General features: G+C 36.4%; 1 protein-coding gene across 1 annotated transcript in view; it reads right to left on the bottom strand.

Annotated features, from left to right (window-relative positions):
- LURAP1L (leucine rich adaptor protein 1 like) overlaps positions 1-19750 on the bottom strand; it is a 42566-nt gene extending 22816 nt beyond the window's left edge. The window contains exon 1 of the mRNA XM_019716852.3: positions 18653-19750. Coding sequence (XP_019572411.3) covers positions 18653-18967 — 315 coding nt within the window. The 5' untranslated portion in view covers positions 18968-19750. The remainder of the gene's footprint in view (positions 1-18652) is intronic.
- Between the last annotated feature and the right edge of the window lie 2006 nt (positions 19751-21756).

Below are 21756 nucleotides of genomic sequence, written 5' to 3'. Positions count from 1 at the left end.
AAAATCAAGAATTGGAAAATCATGTTGCAAAGAAATGGCATTTATTCCCTCAGCCTAGGAATTAAAGAAATAACCCGAAATGTCTCCACAACAAATACATAAGAAAGAAGTTAAATATTCAATGTGAGAGAAATGCTCATAAAGTGAAATATCTTTCAGGTAATAACAATTAGGTTTAGAAAAATCACATTGTATCATATGTGATCTTTTATTGCAAACTGATTCCTCAGTAATCACATATACCATGTCAAGCAGAAAAGTAGGCCCTACAAAAAAAACATAAGGTATATATTATAATTTCAACAATGCAAAGGAAAAGCACAGGAAAAAATAATTGAATAAAATAAGACAAAAATATACAATAATGGCTTCGGGTAATGTAATCGTGAATTTTTGTTTCCCCCTTCCTTATATTTAGGTACTTTCTAAAATGTCTATCAGGAGTTTATATTGCATTTTAGTCAGAAAAAAAGTTAATTACAAAATAAATCATACAATGATAAACAAAATTATATAAAGAGCTAATCATGGATAAGTGTCAATTGAATGATTAAAACGTTAATTTTTTGTTTAGAAAACAACAACATACTAATAAAGGCAACTTTGATTTCTTTAGGGCATATTGTGTAATTATAAAATTTGTGTAATTATGAAATTATATCTGATAGGAAGAAAACAAACATTTTTGAAATATTTGTATCAGTACAAGTATAACTTTCTGTCCAAAAATATTTTTGTCAGTTTTTTATTTTATTGCATACTTTCATTCTTCAGTAATCAACAGTGTGCTTTCTTGTTTATGAGTATTTCAAAAGTACAGCATACTTTAAGGATCCCATAATAGAAAACACATGGAAACTGTTTAGTTCTCAAGAAGAAAGTTTTAAGAAAAAAACTGGAGTAAGTATGCAAAAATATAACACAGCTTTCATTACATAACTCCCCTAAAATAACAAGTACATTTGGTCCTTATTGCCTATCCAACCATATTCAAACTTCTTAGCTCAGAATTGTCTATTAATTGGGATTGTTTTACCTTTTCTGTCTTATTTTTATTAACTCCAACATAACCTTCCCACCTACCTCAATCAGTCTCATTACAGATTCCTAGGTAATCAATGCTTGTTCTCCCCCTACCTCTACCTACAGTTACCTTCTCTGAAAGTCACTTTCTAGATAGCTTCAGTAATTTATTCCTCCAATGCTGAATGAGCTCTTATACTCTGCGAATTTATAGAGATGAACTAAACTGGACATGGTTCTAGCTATGAAAGAACTTATAGTCTAGAGAGGAATATAAAAAGTAAAAAAAGAAAAAATAAGAAAAAACAGTACAGTGTTATCAGTGGTATGATTTGAAGGATAAAAAGTCAGAGTTAACTGAACAAAGTGTGAGAGAGAGAGAGGCAAGGGAGGAAGAAATATCCAGGCAAAAGGAACAACATACACAAATGTCAAGAAATAAGAGTGCACACAGAGCATCTGAAGAACTGAGGTGGGACTGGGGTTGTATGTGAAGATGTAAATGACTAGGTCTTAAGTGGCACAGTATTAAATGGTTATATTTTAATTTGTTTCTTATAACATTTTTTAAAAAAAAATCATGGGCCTTTAGAATGAGACCAGAAATTTTAATACCATGGAGGTTAAATATTGGTCTTGTTTTAGTAGAACCTACCTCGTGCCTTATTGACCTGATTGATTTGCAAGTAACCTGAGATCCATGTCATGAACTTCCATATGTGTTTCTTCTGGGGCTTATACAGGAGTGCGATGTAGTTGATGCTTAAAAATATATATTGCATTCACTTGATTACTATGATAGTAACATTTCTAGAAGCAGAGGTGCAGAACAGTGCCCAGGGTGAATATTTATACTTAAATGGTATGCAACTGAGAGTTTTCATCTGTCTTTAAGGCCCAATGAGGAGTGAGGATTTGGAAATATGTGTTTAATTGGAACAACCAATATTTTGGCCTGGGTCCATATTAATATCATGTATAAAGTCATGAGATGGCAAATAGATTATTGTTGGACTCATTTTCAAGTGTGTGAATTGCTTAGTGTATACTTATTTTATTTGTTCTCAGAAGAGTTAGCAAACTTGAATAGCACCAAATTCTGCTTACAAGAAGGCTTTGGGTTATTTTTGTGTAGAGGATAACTTTTTCAAGTTAATTGATACTGATGACACAGAATCAACTCAATGATGTGAAATAAATAAATAAGTAAGTAAATAAATAAATAAATAAAAGTGTATTTCTCCCTAAAGAATTTTGGATGAAATACAAATAGAATCAATTTGTCTTAAGGCTGAAAGCAAACAAAAATAACCCAATGCTTAATGTTATGAAATTGCTGAGCATTCCCAGTAATGATGTCTGGGCTTTTGGAATTAAAGTGTAAATGGAAGTTCTTTTATTTATATTGGCTGCTCCATGGCACCTAGAACAACCACTATGGAAAGTGGAAAAGCTGGCCTTGTCTTTATGTACTGTAAATCACCGTCTCCCTATCTCCATTTCCAACTCAGCAATGTGAGCATTTGATAGTGCTCCTACGAGACTTAATAGTTTGTGGTTTTGAACATAACAGTGTTACAGACTCTAACAATAATTATTTCAACCCACTTGCTTATTAATGCCAATAAAGTAAGATGGTTGTGCTGTGATTACTTAAAAGACTCCAACACAGAAAGTAGTATCCATTTGTAAGCTCAATGTTGTTATTTATTTATTATTGACTGCTAATGATCATATTCTGAACTCATCTCATTTATTAATTAAACCAAAATATCCAAGAAGTTCCATTTTGTGTTGGCACTGTGCTTCAAAGCATGTTGATTTTCCATGTCTGGTGCCAAGTAAAGCTATGGTTCACCAAAAAGATTACTTTGTATCATGTCTGAAAGGAGTACCATTTGAAGAAGCTTTTTTACTGTATCTTTTAAACTGCGCTTCAAGTTATAGTATACAATATAATACATGACATTAAGATCTTCTCAAAATTTCTGATCTTATCATGTGTGGATCCATGTTAGGATTTTAGCTTTGAGTGGAAGTAGTCAGTTGCTTCACTGAATAAGTTTTCCATCTTCTATGAAATGGAAATCCCACTTAAAAATTGTAACCTGGTTGGAAAGGGGGGCAATTAAATACTACTGCCATTGAATAACCAAACAAGCCCCTCAAAAGTTTACCTTGAATGTTTATCGGTTTAAATGTACTCCCAAGTGTAGATCAAGGTCATGAACAACAAATATGTATGCTAATAAAAATCAATCTGATTAAGTGATAACCCAAAGATCTTATACCAATACAAGCATCTAAGAAAATAGTTTTATTTTACAGAAAGCATACTGGTGTAGAGGATGCAGATTTAATTTCCCTGTGGCACTAGATTACCTTGAAGCAGAACACATGTTTGTAGACATTGTGGTAATTTATAGAATTTCCTAGGCTACTGAAGGATGGTGATTGGAGGGAGGGGAACTGACAGCGTGGGGGGAAATTTCAAGATCCATTTTTATATCCTTATTTAAGTTTGGTCTCTATTAAAACCACATATAACCTGTTTTCATCATAATGAGTCCGATGTCTTCCCAATAATCCTTGTCATATTCTAGTTCAATTTATCCCCACAGACAAAAGTGCACATATAAAGAGAACCATAAATCTCTTAGTTATCCTGACTTTCTTCTCACATACTAATTCTGGCATTTCCAAATAAGGAATAATTGGAAAAAGTATTACATTACAAAGCAAACACACAAAAAATATTTTTAAAAATGAAGCAGTAAACTCAAAGTTAAGGAGTAGAATATAAAAGTGAAAATTCTATTTCATTTCATCGGGGTGGTCAGAGCCAGTTTCTGGAAAACTCTAAGCGTAGCCAGATTAATGAAAAACAAGTGGATATTTTTCAAGAGTTAATTCAACATATGGATTTTACTATGAAATATTATTCTCAAAAGGAGTTTGAGTTTTAAAAACTAAATTTAATATAGCACCTGATGATAGTGATAGTATAACATCATTCATTACTTCCTTGGCCAAGTAACTATAGTATCAGGTAAAAGGCTATTATTAATAGTTACATTTATTGGGCAAATATTATATTCTTGCAAACATATGCTATCAACATTATACTGAAACATATGTAGCAAATGTTATTTTCATTGTCTAATCATTATAACCTTAGAGGAGAGAAGATAGCATATGTAAAAATACTTTGTAAACTGGAGTATAGTGCAAAATTTTCTTAGACAGAAATGCTCAAAAAATTATTTCCTTTTCCTGTGTCCTTTTCTCTCTTTTCCCTCTCTTAACAAAACTGGATCTTCAAATCTTTGTTCCCATCCAGTAGAAGGCAATAGTGTTACTGTATCCAGCATTCAAAATATATTTACCGACTACCACCTGTAGTCCAAAACCTTCCAGTTACTATTTTATATTTTCTTATGGATCACAGGCTCCGGCTGAAAAGATGATTTTGTGTCTTTCTGGCTTTAAGTCAACAGGAAGATGAGAAATTGAGGGCATGTTTTTCTGATTGCCCCTACTATGCTTCACTTAGACCGTCTTCTATTATCTAACTGATGCTGGGTTCGGCTAGGTTTCTGATTGAGGTGAGGTGGCCACTTGTGGTGCTCTGTTGAAAGATATTCTTGGGACAGGTCTGAACTCTGCAGGAAAAAGTGACTTAAGTCATTAATTATGTATATACTCGCTGCAGTATATACAGGAGCGAGGAAGGGCAGCGTTTAGGACCCATAACTGTTCTCGTTTATGAGCAATGCTCACTAAAGTACTTAGAGGTAAAGTAACGCCATATGTGCCACTTTTAAGTTGAAGAATGTTTAAGGAAAAGTGTATGTGTGTGTGTAGAGAGAGAGAGAAGCAGGCAGTGACAGAGACAGAGGAAGGGAAGAGGAGAGAGAATGAGGAGGTAAATGTAAAATGTTAACATGGGGGGGTCTGGTAAGTGGTGCAAAGTGATTTTTGGTACTATTTTTGTAGGTTTTATGTAGTGTTTAACATTTTAAAATAAAAGGTATTTTAAAATGCCTGCCACATATTTGGAACTCCTGTGGATGATATAAATAAGAAATAGGATGAATAAAAGTAGCAAAAGCCTATTAGTGTAGCTTCTTGGAAGGTGGTAAATCTAATGCTTTGGGGAAGTGATAATTTAAAACATTCACATAGGGACAAAATAGTCCAGAGAAAGCCCATGCAGTTGCTGGTTTAGCAGCCAGTACCAGGGTATTTGTGGCCATTTTTCATCTTTTGAATCTAGGTCCCAATTAAAAACAGAAAAATGGGTTGATTCCTTGAAACTCCTTCAAATTCTAGAATCTTATAAGGAACACTCAGGAAACCTGGCTTTTTCATTCTGTCCATCGAGCTTCCCCACCTGGACACTGATAAAGAGATGCTCACTGCAACTTTGCTAAACTCCCTCAAACACCTCAGATACAATGTGCTCACGTCACACTGTCCTCATACGTCCCCAAGTCCGTGTTGAGCACTGTGCCAAGAATAGTCAGAGAACTAACGCCCTAATGATTAATGCTACCCAGGTACTAAATTAGGCTGCTGAAATAAATGATTATTTGTATTCAACCAAAACCACACAGACTGTACTATGTAGCAATATGCATATTATACAGTAATATAAATATTTTTTTTTTTTTGTCTTTTAAGTTCTTTCTTTTCACTTTGAAACTTCAAAACCTCATTCCAGAGTAGGAAAAGAGGATGGCAGACACTACAATGTGTACTTTCTTTATGCACTTATTGGAGAAGAAAAGTAACTCTTTCATTTCTACGTTCTTCCAGTACTCCTGAGAACTGTGGTTCCTGAGACTGATGATATCTGAGGATAGAATAGGTCCTACAACCAGGAAGAAATTCTGCTATATCACTTCAAGGAAGGTAGGAAAGTTCCCTCCTTTCTTCTCTCCCTCCCTCTTTCTCCCCCTCCCTCCCTCCGTTAGTCAAATGGCACAGTGACAGATATTAGAAAGATGTTTTAGTTTTTCTTTAACCAAGAACTTAAGTTCCAGGTAACTGGTCTTGTCTGATGGTAGGCGGAGGAGGGATTTGTGTTCTGCATTACAAAAAGAAAATGTTGGTAATACATTGCAAACACAAAAATTAGAAGCAGGACTAGGCTATACTTTAGACATTAAATGCTGAGTTCCTAACTAACTGTCTGGGCATTAGGGAAATACAAGCCTCTGCCCACAAGGTGATTGTAGACAGGGAGGAAAAGAGAGTGAGCAGTACTGTTCACCAAGTTGAAATATATAGCCTAAAACTTGGCACAGGAGGAAAGTGACATATAAAGTCATATACATATAGAAATTTGTCAGACTTTCACTCTGTGGAAATACTCAGCCCCAGGGACTTATAAATGTATTTTAAATATTGTGCTTTTACTGAAGAAGTGCTTTTTTCAATAAACAATATTAGTCTTCCATTAAATAATTATGTTTCATAGTGTGACTAAAATGACTAGTCTTGGTGATTACATTAAGTTATACTTGGGAGCTTCTTGTGTATTATTTCTTCACAATACAGTTTTATCATCACCTTGTAAGATAGAATGGTTTCAGATTCTTGCCCATGAAATCCTAAAAAAGTGCTTTGTCTGTATTTGATTTTTTCTTATCCTTTTCTGCATTCTGAACAGTGACTGATTTTCTTTCTAAAAACATATATGAACATCTATCCGAGTCTTAATATTTCCTACTCACCTATTTCTGGCAAGAAGCATCAAGAAGCATAAGGCTCATATGAAGAGACTGTGAAACACTGTAAATATTTCAGTGAGTAGTCGTCAACTTCATTGCCTTACAGTGAATTTGTCCATGATTAGCATCAGCTATTATGACTAAAGTCCTGAACGGTCAGTTGGTGTTCAATTCATCTTATTCTACAGAGAGGACATCCCAGAGTTGAAGTGGCCAGTTCTTACTTGGGCACTAAGCATTACAGGTGTTGCTTCTGAGTAGGATGCTCAATGCCAAATTTACCTCCTCAGACACAGTATGTGCAGGACAAGAAGTTATTTTTTATGTAGCCATGCCCCGTCTTCTATGAAATGGAATAAAAGGAAGAAATATAAAGATGAATAGTAAGAACGCTTCTAGCCTCATCTTTTCCTGTAACTGTCAAAGAGTTAAGCCATTAATCAAATGGGAAGGACAAAAAAACTAATGCTTAATGAGCACTTACTATTTAGCAGGCAGAATTCCAGCTATTTTACATATATTAAACTCATTATGTGCTTAAAGATACTTAGCTGATGAAAGGCAGGTCTATAATTCCTTGAATTTAGCTCTACCTTATTCTAAAGCACATATTTTTTTATTTAAAAAATGTATTTTTTAAATCGAAATGCAATATATACTTAGTGCAGAGAACTGGGATAAAATAAAAGAGCTTGACAGGAAAACAAAACAAACAGAATTATCACCCATAACCCTACCATCCAATAGATACCACTATTGACATAGGATATTTTATTTCTAGCCCTTTGTTCTGAGCATGTTATATCTCAAACTATTTTGTTTCTTCCATAAATAAGTTTATGACATAATTTTAATAGCTACAAAATTTTCTATCATATGCACATAAATAACCTACCTACTATTATGGGTCATTCAGAGTATTTCAATTTTTCATTCATACATAATACTAAAAGTACACACCTGAATGATATTTTTGTACAAATTCATTGATTTTTCATTAGGATACATTTTTATATTTATCCTAAGTATTACTGGCATCATAATTGCTATGCCAGATGGTATCCTTTTTGTTTTCTTTTTTTAATGTAGTGTCAAGTTGACCTCTACAGGTGCCTTCTAGCAGCAGTGTGGGAGAGGGCTCATTTCTCTCCATCCTTGCCAATACATGGCATTGCCATTCTTTTCTCATTTTGCAAGAAAGGCAAGAAAGTCTTTCATTTTAGTCATATACGTATAAATCTAGGGGGAATTCATTGAGTTTTTATTATATTTTACACCTGATAGTGCTTCCAGCTTAAGTTATGGCTCGTACATACACACACTGGAACATTTTTTCCCCATAGTGAATGATTATAGAGTTTGTCTTTTGAGGAATAACTGCAATTGCCAATTAACAAATGTAATGAATAGTGGTTTCTGGAAATGGAGCATTCTGTCTTGGGAGGCAGTGAAATCCCTATCACTGAAGAAGTTCAAGCAAAAAATGGATGACCAACTGACCAGGAGACCAGTGGGGAATTGCTCTAGATGACCTCTACAATTTCTTCCTACCCTAGGGTCTGTGATGCTCTTTTCTATTTTTAGACATTATTGACTCTGTCCTTTTGCCTCATCCACTGCAGTATTTTTATACAAATGAAGTGACTCTCTGTGACTGCTGTCCTTTGCCAGTCATATCTCCAAAGTGGCAGCACTGTAAGTTGTGCTTCGAAGCACTGTATATATAATCAATACCAGAGTATTTGCTGAATCTGGAAAAACAGCTGCAACATACAACATAAACTCCTAAGTGTCTCAATTAGAAAATTATGCATGCACATACATTCACAAATATATGTCTATAATTATAACAAAAGTTATGTAAGAAACTACAGCTATGCTTTCACATGTTCAGAAAATGTCTAGCAGGATGTGTAAAATCATATCCTTCGTAGTTGTCTCTAAGGAATGGAAATTGGGAAAAGCGATGTGGGGAACTTTTATTTTCCACGTTAGATCCCTTTATACCATTTGCATGTTTTAGTAATTGTATCATTTTAATAATAATAATTTTATGAAATTAAGAAAAAACCTGGAAACAAAATTAACTTTACATCAATAAAAAGCCAGTAGTAGCTATGATTATATTGTCAGTGAAGGAACTAAAGGTGGTTCTCTGAATTGAGCAGCCTTAAAAGTTGGCCTTTATCACCACGAGGAGAGACTTTTCTTCCCAATTTTGGTATCAAGCTTTGTTTGGTTGGCATCAAAACAACAAATCAATGTAGACAAGTGTCTAGTTAAATGTCTTCGCAAAAAACAAAACAAAACAAAAAAAAAAATCAGGGAAATTTAGAATAATATCCTGGGCTAGCAGTTACTGAATTGTAATAGACATATCTCACCATATGGAATATTGGTGTTAAAACCTTTTTATGAGTTTACTGAGGAGCGTATTAATATAGCAAGAATTTTATCCTGCTCACTAAATATATGGAAAGTTTAAGACTTAAATCTGGCTCATTTCAAGTGTCCTAATTTAAAATGCAGGGGAAAAAAAAGAAAATTCCATAATTTTAAAATTACAAACCAATAATCCTGATCATGTTTCAGTTAACATAAAAAAAGCTATATTATTCATCAAATTTTTTTTTTTTAAAAGAAAAATTATTCTACAAAAGCAATGTGATAGTGGGGGGGAAGGGGCATGCATGTGACTGTGATGTGTCCCCTAGAACTTAGAAATGAGGGAAATGATCATCATCTGAAAATCTGAAACCGATCCTAAGACACCAGAGGCCAAAACTGAAAACTCATTCCTACAGACAGTCCAGATATGCCAGGCTCCTGATTGATGGGATTAACATCTTGAAGAATAAGATATGTCATTCAGAACATAGGCTTGACTGCACTGGACATGCTGGCAGACCCAACCGAGACACAATCCAATTCCTGTCTTACTCTTGCCCTGATTCCTCGCTTCGCCAGTCTTCTAGCTTTCCATGACCTAGGCCTTTACAGACAGGGCTTATTAGTCAGTAATACGGTTATAGTTTTATATATCAATTTCTTGTACGAGCCAATTTGAAGGATATTAAGTATTTCTCCAGTGGAAGAATAAAATGTTCTGATTATGTCTGACCTCTAGAAACAGAATGTTGTTGTTTTCATAATGAGCATTCCAAAGTCTGAACAAATTTCAGATGTTTTTGAATCACAATGACAGAAGGCACACTAAATTCTTGGGTGGCCATTTTGCCTTTTCCGTGTGGCATGGATTACCTTGTGCCATGTTAGCCTTTGGGTCCAACTGTAAAGGTTTTATGAATATTATCACCTGCAAACTCAACAAGTTTATATTAAAACAGTATATGATTAAGAAGATGTACATTCCAATTTGAAGATTTTTTACTCAGTTGTAGAATGAAGTATTCTGATGAAGTCAGAAATCTGTGGATGGAATTTACTTTCTAAAAGAACTATTAAATACTTGGAGAATCGCTTATTACAAAAAGTGACATAATTACTCTATTTTAATCAGATGATAGTTGAGGTTCATATAAGAGAAGTGACAAATAAGATTAAAATTTACTAGGTAAACATTTCTTAAGCTCTAGCAGGAATCTGTTTATATTACCTAACACCCCATAGTGGGTGAGGAGTGAGGATGAAATGACATACTACTGTTTACAGTACTAACTGACATATTGTAATCATCCAGTAAATGTCAGATAACATAATAAAATGTTATTATGTAAAATAAGGAAAATGAAATCTAAACAAACCAAAATTGTGTAAGTGTTTGTGTGCATATACACGCAGGCAGAGCCATAAAAAGAGACCAAACTCTCAGCAGTGGTTTCCTTTGGGATATAGAGTAACTTGGGGGAGGTGAAGGGAGACTTTTTTTCTTTTTATAATACGTCTATTATTTCTGGAAGTTTTATAATGAGAAAGCATAGATTTAATTTTAAAAAAGAAATAATGCTTTTAAAGGAATACCAAAAGATCCATTATGAAATTGCTGTGAAAATGTTCACAATAAATGACCACACTTCCTGGTACTTAGATATAGTGTGATTTGGGACTAATTTGGATGCAGCACATAGCCAGGCTCATAGTTGTTCTTATTTGAATAAATGGCTGGGAAACCACTTGTAGTGACTTAGTAAGTTAACCCCTGTAAGCCATAGTTTCCTTATCTATAAAATGAACATAATGATAGCTACATGTAAACATCAAGCACTGCTTTAGAAAGATGAATTATTACATTTTATTTTGAAGTCTCAGACTGAGACTTTTGAAATGTATGTTTGAAAATATAACCTATTTTCCTTGTGAATTCTATAAACATAGTTTACATTGAGCACAGTTTGGGTCAAGTATGCATTTGAGAAATCATGCCAGGTGTCAGCTTTCCAGTTCTTTCTCGTGATTTATCTAAGATTCACGCTTTATCCTGAACAGAATCTCTCAGGGAACTAAAATGTTACGAATGGTAGGCTTTTAAAACTCTACGTCATAAACACAATTGAACTTCACTACGAAGCTCTAAGCCTTGAACTGGTTAGGGCAGGGAATTCTTCACTAGCAGCTCTTTTGAAGTGGGAAGAAGTATTTATGGAGATCTTGCTGATAGTGGCAGAAAAAGGGTATGATTGCTGAGAACCAGGCAACCTGAACATGTGCAACCAACTCTTGAGTGTTCCTACGACAGAGACATGTCTTTTGTTATTGTTCTTCCTGGGAGGGCTTATGGAAAATAAGCATATCATTTAACATGTTTAGTATTTTGAAATTCTGGAAGAAGAACAGGTATATACATGTAATCCTGGGTGTCAACATGAACATCACGGTCCTCTAACGCATGAGACGTAACACCACAGTCATGGTGAAAAGCTCAGATTCTGACCCCAACCTAGCTTATCCTCTGACTGTGTTGGTAGTCATGAGCATTAACAATAAAGCTCAAAGCTTTGTCTATAAAATAGTTGTGAAAATTATGTTTAGTGAAGGTTATTATAAGGTTTTAATGAGATAAATGCAAGATGTTTAACGCTTTATCCTGAACAGAATCTCTCAGGGAACTAAAGTGAGAGTTTTACACATAGAAAGGTCTCACAGTAAGCAACCAAATACCAGTCTCAGACTACTGAGGCTCCTGGAAATTAGGTTCTTTATTTTATTTTATTTATTTATTTATTTATTTATTTATTTAATTTTATTTTTATTTTATTTTTTTTAAATTGGGGAAGATTGGGGAACAGTGTGTTTTTCCAGGACCCATCAGCTCCAAGTCAAGTCATTGTTTTTAATCTAGTTGTGGAGGGCACAGCTCACTGGCCCATGTGGGAATTGACCTGGCTGCACATATTTCCTTTTTGCTTTTGTATAGAAATGTGGTCTGTGGAAGATCTGATGACATGGGAGGTGCTATGCTAGTCAGTCTGGTAGAAAAGGTGCCTACACTTTGGATCAATCACAAAGCCACACTGCCCTTCTAGGGCTACTTGTGTAAAATCAAAAGAACAGCCATGTAAATGATATAATACCTTTTAACTGTCAGCATCCTCACTGTTTTCAAAGGCCTATGTAATATTTGATTTTCTTATATTATTTCATTGAGTTCTCTCAATGCCTTTATAGAGATGCTTTTATCCTTCTGTGAACAAGAAAGCTGAGTCCTAAAGTGGTTATATAATTTGCTCAGTGCCATATACTGGTGAGTGAAAGAGTCAAGAGTAGGATGAGGGCCAGTGACAGCTGGACAGGCCCTCCCACTAGGGAAGATGGGACAAAAGTCTACACAGGGATAGGGTGTGGGGCCTTGGCAGCCTGCTGACCCTGTTGGTTGTATCCTGATTTGCTATAGACATGACTGGAATCCCAGCTTATCTGATTCCAAAGCTTGTGAAGGGTCCTCCAAACTCAGAGGTCCACCACTTGAGTATTGAATGAACCACCTTTTAAGAAGAACAAAAAAGAATGTCCTACAAAGAAAAGAAATAAATAACAAATTCTTGGGGACCCCCCAGAGATTTCTAGCTAAAAATTCCAGTTTCACAAGTAGTACCTTAAAAAACTAAAGTCTCAGTATTTGAAAACGTCTTTTAATTATGACTCATCACTACAAAATGGAAGGTGAAATATGTATTCTTATGCTATCACGGAAATGAACATAACCGGTTTTAAAATTCTCAGGAAATGTTGTCTCTCAAGATCAGGGCAGTATGGTTATGCAACTTGAATAAAATGGGAGGTAATTATTTTTTGTCAGAATATGTTCCTCGTGTGTGTACCAATCACTCAACGTACATTCTTAGGGACATAGCAGGGCTCATTGGTTTTTTTAAAAATATCACTGTTTTCAAGGTATGTATAAATCCTCTAAATTCTGCCTTATATGTTTCTAGTGAAGTAAGATTACGGCCTTTGTCTGCAGTGCTGTCAATTTTGAGCCACTGTGTAAGGCAACATGTTTCAACAAGATTTGCTTATTAGATTAAGGAAGTGTAATGACATCTGTATGCAAAATGACAGAAGAAGCCACTGTTAGGAATCACATTTCCTCATCTCCTTGATGTCTTTCTCCCTAATATTAAGCTCTTAATTTACAGTTATCAGCACTTTTAATTCTTTGTACAAGGCACATTTGCTATGAGAAATCTCCTCATCTTTATTTGTTAGTCTCAACACTTATGTCTGATCTCTGCTGTGGCATCATGCATCTGCTGACGTGTTGGTTTGTAATCTTTCCCTGGCCAGTTCCCATTTTATCTTTTTATATTTCCATTTTATCTTTTCAGCTGTCTTGTGAACTCATCAAGGAAGGTGCCTTCCACTTTACAGCTTCTCAATTATGTACCTAAGGGTTTTCCTTAAAATTTTGTCCAACTTAAAAATAACTAAATGATAGAACAAATGATAGAAGTCTTCTAGACTATTTGAAGTATGTCTGAAGCAACTGTGAAGTTAATTTAATGAAATTATTATCTATTTTTGAGGGTATATAGTGATGGAAGGAGAACTGACTCTGGGTGGTTAACACATGTGAGATATAGATGATGTATTACAGAATTGTACACCTGAAATCTGTGTAACTTTACTAACTGTCACCCCAATAAATTTTATTTTTTTTTCTTTTTATTACAAAATAAGTCATTTAACGCAGGGGTAAACACATGAAAAGTATCCATAATAACAAAGTATAAATACAACATTCTCAAAAATTTTGACATTTTGATTTATGTTCTAGTATCATGTATGTGTCTGTATGTATGTGTGTTTGTGTCTAGTCCTGGGTATTGCCCAGAAAACTTTATTAAAGCAAGAGTTGAGGGGTTGGGTGAGGTATTTAAATGTTTTAATAGTAAGAAAAGATAACTAACTAGCTTGAGATTGTTTATACCTCACTATTATATAGCTGCTATGCAAATAATTGCTCACAATATGGAAATCAGGACACAATCTTTTCAGATTAGTGTCCATAATAGCACCGCATTAACCATCCCCAAATAATAAAGAATTCACTAAGATCCAGAAGATGGCATCAGCAGGTAGTATATACTTCACTTCAAACTATATTTTAAATTCATGACCAGTAATTATGTAGGAAGACAGACGTGGGAGGGTGCATCAGACTCCTTCTAATTCCAAGTTATTGTTCTTTAGGGATTGCTTTTATAATCTTTATATTTCAAATTTCTTCCACAGTAAATTGATGAAAACAACTTTCACTCTCAAACTAGAGGGATGCTATAGACATATTAAGATAGCACTAAAACACTTTGAACATCTTGTAAAAGTGCGATATAAAATATATCACTCATAGGTAACACACAGGTTTTGACAGAGATTATTTACAGTTATTGGAAAAGTATTTTGGATATCATGAAATATTCTAAAACTTAGAGTAAAACTATTTGATAAGTAATGCTTAAAGTCCCATTCTTAAGATAATTTTGCAAAAGGATTCTTTGTATGCACAGTGGGATGAACAATCCAAATATAGGACAGGATCTCTGAAGACTGACTTTCTAAAGTAGGCATTTTATTCTGTATTCCCGAGGTCTTGAGGCAGGACTGGTACACAGTAGGCACTTTATAAAGGTTTGTTGATTATTGAATGAAGCCATATCTCAAACAACCTTGACATGCATCGTGAGGGATTGTTTTTGTTGGTCCCTTAGTACTCGAGGGGGTGCTAAGCTATCACAGATTCATAAAAACTACAATTTGAAGGGAAATTGTTGGGATGCAGACTGGAATGGGTGAAAAAGCACAGCATGTAGAGTGAGATGATATGACTGCAAGTTGTGATTCTGTTCAATAATGAGCTTTGTGACCTTGGCCTGCTTTCTCAACCATCTCTAAGCTACAGCAATCACATTTGTAAAATATGGATGAAAATAGTTCCTCTTTCCCAGGATGCCGTAGGCTCAAATGACGTGGCAGATATTAAAACACTTTGTGAACTGAAAAGTAGTGAACACATATTATTGGGCAGACTTTATACAAGAGGTCTGAAATCTATTCCCAATTTCCTTATAAATTTCCTTTGTGTGTCTCTTCATGTGCCTATTGTATTGTCAGATTTCCGTATATCTAAAACATCCTCAAAATGTCCTGATAGTTACCTTGAATTGGCCTATTGTACCAAATATATTTCTGAAAATTTTCTGTTCCAATATTTTCCATCCTATACCCTTTATTGTGTATAGTGCTGTTAAGGGTTTCAACATTAAGAAATTTGACCACAGAAACAGCTTGTCCCCCCTCTTCAATCTCTTTCAACTTGTTTCCATTACAACTGCATTGCACAGACCTCTGAGATCATTGATTATAACATTTACAGATAAGAGTTATGGAAACTATTTATAAAAGCATAAAAGGAGATAAGAGAAACAATGATAAAATCATATGTATGTCAAGAACTTTAAGCATTGCGCTTTCTTTCCTGAAAGCCTGTGCTGTATTGTGTCAATGGTCTACTATCCATTCTAACAGGAAAAAATGGAAGGCTTAATACCTGGGAGTCTCTAGAAAGGCTTGTTCATGGCTAACGTGTTTCTTAGGAAGGAGTTCTGAGGGCAGGACCAGAATTTGATAAGTCCAGACTATCCAGAGGAAAAAAATCTGTGAACCACTCAAAATAATGAGCATGAAATGTGTGGTCATGCATAATACCAAGAAGGTTAATTCCATGTAGAGGGTTCAAAAGGACATCAAAGTCATGATTAAGAGCTCATAGCTCAACTTTTCTACATAGAAATGGTAGGGGATAGGAAGAACTGCAGAACTGCATCTGTTCAGTGTTTATAACAAAACTGCCACGTGTACACAAAAGCAAATCTGTTGCTTTGCAATTATGCTGAAGCTGGGATTTTTAGTACCCACAAGCATCATGTAAAATGAGGGAAAACTGTCTCATTGACAAGGGACTATACCTGTTTTCAATCCCTTCTTTCTAAACTTCCATAGCCAATGTTATCATTTTCTCAATGGAAACTTTTATTAGAGTACAAAGTTAAACACTTAACATCTGTACTGGCATAAATGCTCCTAAATTCATGGATATAGATACTTCACATAGAAATTATAATGGTCAATTTAGCAATCTGCCTCTGCTATTACTGTTTCTATATGCTTTTAAAAAATCTATTAATATACAATAATAATTATACATAGCAAAATCTGGTTTGGGGGAACATTTTTATTAACTCTATGGCACTTTCCTTAAGAAAACTAGGTATAGAAAGTGTTGAAGGGGACAGAATATGTAACACCAATATATGCCACTTTGGCAGGTGGATTATTTTGAGCTGAAACAATCAAGACCCAGCAGGCTCCAGAAAAACTTTTATGTCTCCCATAACTACCTAAAAGAATTTAAACAGTTGATCTGGTTCAGAGAAAAAGCTATTACCAGAAATATCTTTTATCTGAATGACCTATCTATATAGCAGGGCAAACATCTAATGCCCAAACATCTGCTTTTCTTACTGTCCTATGAATTACGCTTCTCCCCTTGGAAGCCCCAGGTCCTTATCCCATTCTGTTTCTTAGGATGGCGTGTAAGTCACAATTACCCGACTTGCCCTTGTGTCTCATATTTTAATGGGACTACAGTACGTACAAAATTAAATTTGATTTTCTCCTGTTAATCTGTCTTACGTCAGTGTACTCGTTAGACTAGCCAAGGAACTAAGAAGAGAAGAAGCAAAAGTTTTCCTCCCCAACAGTGTCTTTAGTTGATAATAACCAGATTTTTTTTCCCCTACAGAGTTCTAGAACATATGTGGCTTGATATACTACAAATAATAAATGGCAAATGAGTGCACGAAATTCAAGAACCCTAAATAGACAAGCTCCTTGACTTTTTCATTTTGTATTTTCGGCACCCAGTTAGTTACCAGGTATAGTAAAGACTTAATAATACTTGCTGAATAACTAGTATTTATAACCTGTGTATGTATTTAGACAGAGAAACATACATATAAAATCATTTGCATTACACATGATGTATGAATATATATACACAAATGCCCATATATAATGTACACACACACACACACACACACACACACACACACACACACACACCTGGGCATTCCAAGTAGGAAGAAAATGAATACTTGAGACATAAAAATTATAGACTGTCTTTAAAGATCTTGAGAGAGGTTTTTAGAGGGCTATCCTAGAATCTGTGTGTGGATAGTATGGTGAAAATTCTGAACACAGGACATGATCTCTGAAGACTGGCTTTTTGCACTAATATATTTGCCAAGATTACTTTATGCAGTGGAATTTATTTCTTCCCAAGGGTTCCAACTGCAGAAAGAGAGGAGCTAGGAAACACCTTTGGTTACTTTTTAAGGCAAAGCCCCACCTAGTAGACAGGGTCATTTATGTAGAACATTCTTGTCACCATCCTCTGAGTGACTGAAGGCCTGTTTCAACTTTCCTCCTCTTTAAGCTGGTAGAAAATACTATTGCTTTGTGGCCACTTTCTTCAAAAGATTTAGGAAGGAATCATTTCCTCCAATCAATTCATGTACAAATAAACTGGTCCACTGAGGCGAAATGACTTGCGCAAGAGCTTATGGCAAGTAAATAAGTGCCTCCATCTAAATACATCCAGAATAATGAGTATTCTCTGACCCTGTACTAGTAGTCCCATCGTCCAATTCTTAGGCTAATATATACAAACAGCACAGAAAACAATTGCAGATCAAAGACTGAGGGAGAAAGGTAAGTGGTCATTAACAAATCCCTAGGCCTGCGGATCACCTGCTCTCTGGGATCAAAACAGTGTAACAATCTATTCGTAAGAACTTCAAGGACGACTGGGCCATTGTTTTCAGAACCAGCTGTGGAGAATCAGTTCAACAGTGGCCTTGGAACAGCTGCAACCAAGGGGCGGAGGCGGTAGTGGTGGAAGGGGAGTGAGCAAGGAAGGAAGGCTGCGGGGACCCGCCGCGCCACCTTTCGGCAAACCAGGAAGTATTTTTGCAGTGGACTGAGCCACCTTTTGAACCGAAAGTGTGAAGGGATCTTAGCAGGCCCCGGATGGGTGTAGTAACTGCAAACCCTCCGCGGGCTAGTGCAGGCGAGGCTGCGGGCTGGCAGCTGAATGGTCAGACGTGGGAGCCCCCAGTTCGCGCTATCAGAAAGTACACAGAGCAGAGCAGACTCTGCTGGCTTAGCAAACCCTGACCGAGCAAAGTCCGTGGTAAACAAGCCTCACAGCGGTTGCCTCCAGAAGCGCACCCCATACGCGCTCCTCTACCCCTCATTTCCTACGCGCACAGCAGTCAGATCTGCAGCCCCAGCCACCCTTTCTCCCTGGCCCCATCTTCTGATGCCGCATCTTTCGGCCCGGGGCCCCACTCCCACAGCGGGCGCACCACACTCACCATCTCTTGTCTGAGGAGGTGAAGCTTGGTTTCTAGCCTCTCCAGGGCGCTGGAGTGGCTACGTCGTGGGGAGCCAGAGGTTGGGGAGGACGAAGAGGAGGACGACGAGGAGGGAGGGAAGCTGCAGCTGCTGCTGCTGCTGCTGCTGCTGCTACTGCAGCCTCCGCCACCACCGCCGCTCCCCCCGCAGGGGTCCCTGTCCTTTTCCAGGGGAACCGACTCCTCCCCACGGAGCGAGCGCACTAGGCTCTCAGGTACTTTGCGTCCCAGCTTCAGCTCGATGTCTCTGAGGTCTGGCAGCGGCCCGTCTTCCATGACTTTTCAAGAACGATGATAATGGTAATAAAACGCTATGGATGAGAGGCAGCGGCGGCCTCCAAGGCTGCTGCGAGATCAGAGAACCCTTCCGCCGCCCCGGTCTCTATCCTCGGCAGATCGAGTGCACTGTCCGCTCCATAACCGCCTGCGCGGTTTCAACCCTGCAATGTGCACAGGACGCGGCGGGTCGCAGCTGCAGTTCCCTGGGCGCTGTAACTCCTCAGACTCTTAACTAAGATTATAGAGACCACTTCATCTTCTTTCTATTTGGCCACCTCACTGCAAAGTTGAGTTAATTGATATTGCAGACGGGGGAAATGCAAGTAGTACAGAGCAAAAAAAAAAAAAAAAAAGAAAAAAAAAAGAGGTCTGTTTTAGCTTTATGGAGGAATAAACGCACAAAACTATGCGTTCACATCCCTGCGCAATTTACCGACTGCCCATCTGCTACCACGCGACACAATATAATGATGTGGCCACACTTCCCGCGTCGTTTCATTTTCCAGCCATGAATCTCCAAGCTTTCGGAGTAGCCTGGACTGTCAGAAATAACCTCTAATCAGTGATAGAGAAGGTCAGTCGCGTGCAGGGACGCATAAAAAAAAAAAAAGATAGTTTAGTAGGAGTTGAATGGCTTCCTCGATGCAGCGGAAATATCCTTCTTTCCATTTAGGCTGTTTGATCCAAGTCATTGTGTTCTTCCGAGCCTCGGAAACTTTAAACTCCTCTGGCAGGTGGACCAAACCAGGGCCAACCCCTGTACCGTATATCACTGGCAAGGCGAACAACAGAAAATTTCCCACATCCGCTTCTAGTGGTAGTTTCAGCGTCATGTTTTAGTTGGGAGTTCCTAATATGGGTATTCGATGTTCAGTTTTACCGGCGAAATTTCTTGGTACCTGAAACCTTTACAGCAGTTAACAAATGTTAGAGGCAAAGAAATGACTTTAAACGACTTTAAATTTAGTGTCATTCCCTACCCCCTATCTTCCTGAGGCAAAAATCTAGCCTTAGAAGCCTTTACTAATAATTTTATACTTATAAAAAGTGTCAATATTTCACCAAAAGTTCAGTGAGAATGTACAACCTAAATTAATCGCTTTACCAAATGTGACAGTACGCCCTACAAGCAGAAGTGAAGAATTAAATAGCCATAATAATTTATATGGCTATTGAAGGTAGTGGTGGATTTTAAAAGGGGGAAATTATTGAGCTACTTTAATTATGGAGGAAAAATATTGAGCATAACTAGTGCAAAAGTTGTCTTTCATAAAAGAATGCCACCTATTGATCTGCGATACCTCTATCAAGTAGGTTATTATGAGCTATATGGATTTTAGGTTTGATTCCAAATTGAATTTATGCTAATAATCTTCAAGTAGAGGATACTATTTTCAATACGGTAAACTCTAATTTTGGGGTTCCATTGGAATATTTCAAAATCTGGCCTTTTTTTTTTTCTGGGACAAGTAAGTATTTGTGTTCTTGGTCCTGAGCCTTCATTCTAAAAGACATCATTCAGGTTTTCCATTTGTAGACTCATGGGCAGATATGCATACATCTCAGCGTTTGTTTTTTAACACAGCCATATCTAGGCAGCATAGGGATAGGAAACAGGCCTTCTGGATGAAATAGTTCATGTTGGGAGAAAGTTGCTCAAGTTCTCTTGTCAACATGTCAGAAATTTGTATGTTATTTCTTACTCTTAAAATAAAGGGTTATAAATTAAGTGGCCATTTGAAAGTTGGAACAACCATTTATGGACTCAAAGGAGAACAAGAGTAAATCTCAACTCACTGATAAACCTACATGCTTTGTCCTAAATTTGGAATACCACAAGCTCATTGAATAAGAATTGCACTGTGACATATAATTATGGAAGGCTTGCATCTCAGTCAAGGACTGCTTTTTATTATGAAGCCCTTGCAAAGTTCAGCATAAGGCTGGCTGAGAAGAGTCGCATACAAATGCAGTTATCTACCTTGAACTTGGTCAATAAAAAGAGCTTATTGTCAAATTATCATCAACATGACCTGCAAAAAAAAAAAGACCTCCTTTGCTTAATCACATACAGTAAAATTAGTATTTGATACTGATGATAACTAAAACAGAAGGCTTTTTTTTTGGTTTTGTTTTGTTTTGCGTTTTAAATGTCTGCAGAGAAAAAACCCTCTGAAATTAAAAATATGATATTTATGGAAAGTAATACTTTGTGCTAGTGCAATATAAAATGAACGCAAACATTGTAAGAAATGCTTAGTTAAGACTTTGAAAATTTCTTAATGCTTTCTGACAATTTTAGTTTAAAATAGAGTCATTCTGAATGCCAAAATGCTGATTTTCAAAACATATTAGAATCACAGAACTCTTATTAAGCCTCTACTAGGTTGTATTAACCCTATCATTACTGCTTATGTGGTCTGATCTGAGAACATTCCTTATCCAAAATGTAAAAATAATAATAATAATAATAATAATGAGTTTTGTTTTGTTTTTACCTTTGGGTCTTGAGAATATTTTTGTTTGCTTTAAAGATTTTTCTATGATTTAAAAACAAAATGTGTGAGAGGTTTAACCAGTTGCTATTAGCCTGACATAATTACACATCTTGATTTGGGGCACTGGTTGACAAGAACTTGGCAGTAATAGATCTAGAATGGAGGCTTGGGGTAGGAGTGAGTAGGGTCATCAATGAGAAGAAGAGGGCACATAGGGAGAACTGAGAGAGAAATGGGGGGAAACTCTGCAGAGCAACCATTGTATGTTTTGCTGAGCCTTTCCTGTTT

The sequence above is a fragment of the Rhinolophus sinicus genome, chromosome 16, assembly GCF_057876585.1.
Source record: "Rhinolophus sinicus isolate RSI-liver-muscle chromosome 16, RSI-T2T, whole genome shotgun sequence".
NCBI lineage: Eukaryota > Metazoa > Chordata > Mammalia > Chiroptera > Rhinolophidae > Rhinolophus > Rhinolophus sinicus.
Note: the sequence above shows the minus strand (reverse complement) of the source record. Positions and strands in the feature narration are given on the sequence as shown.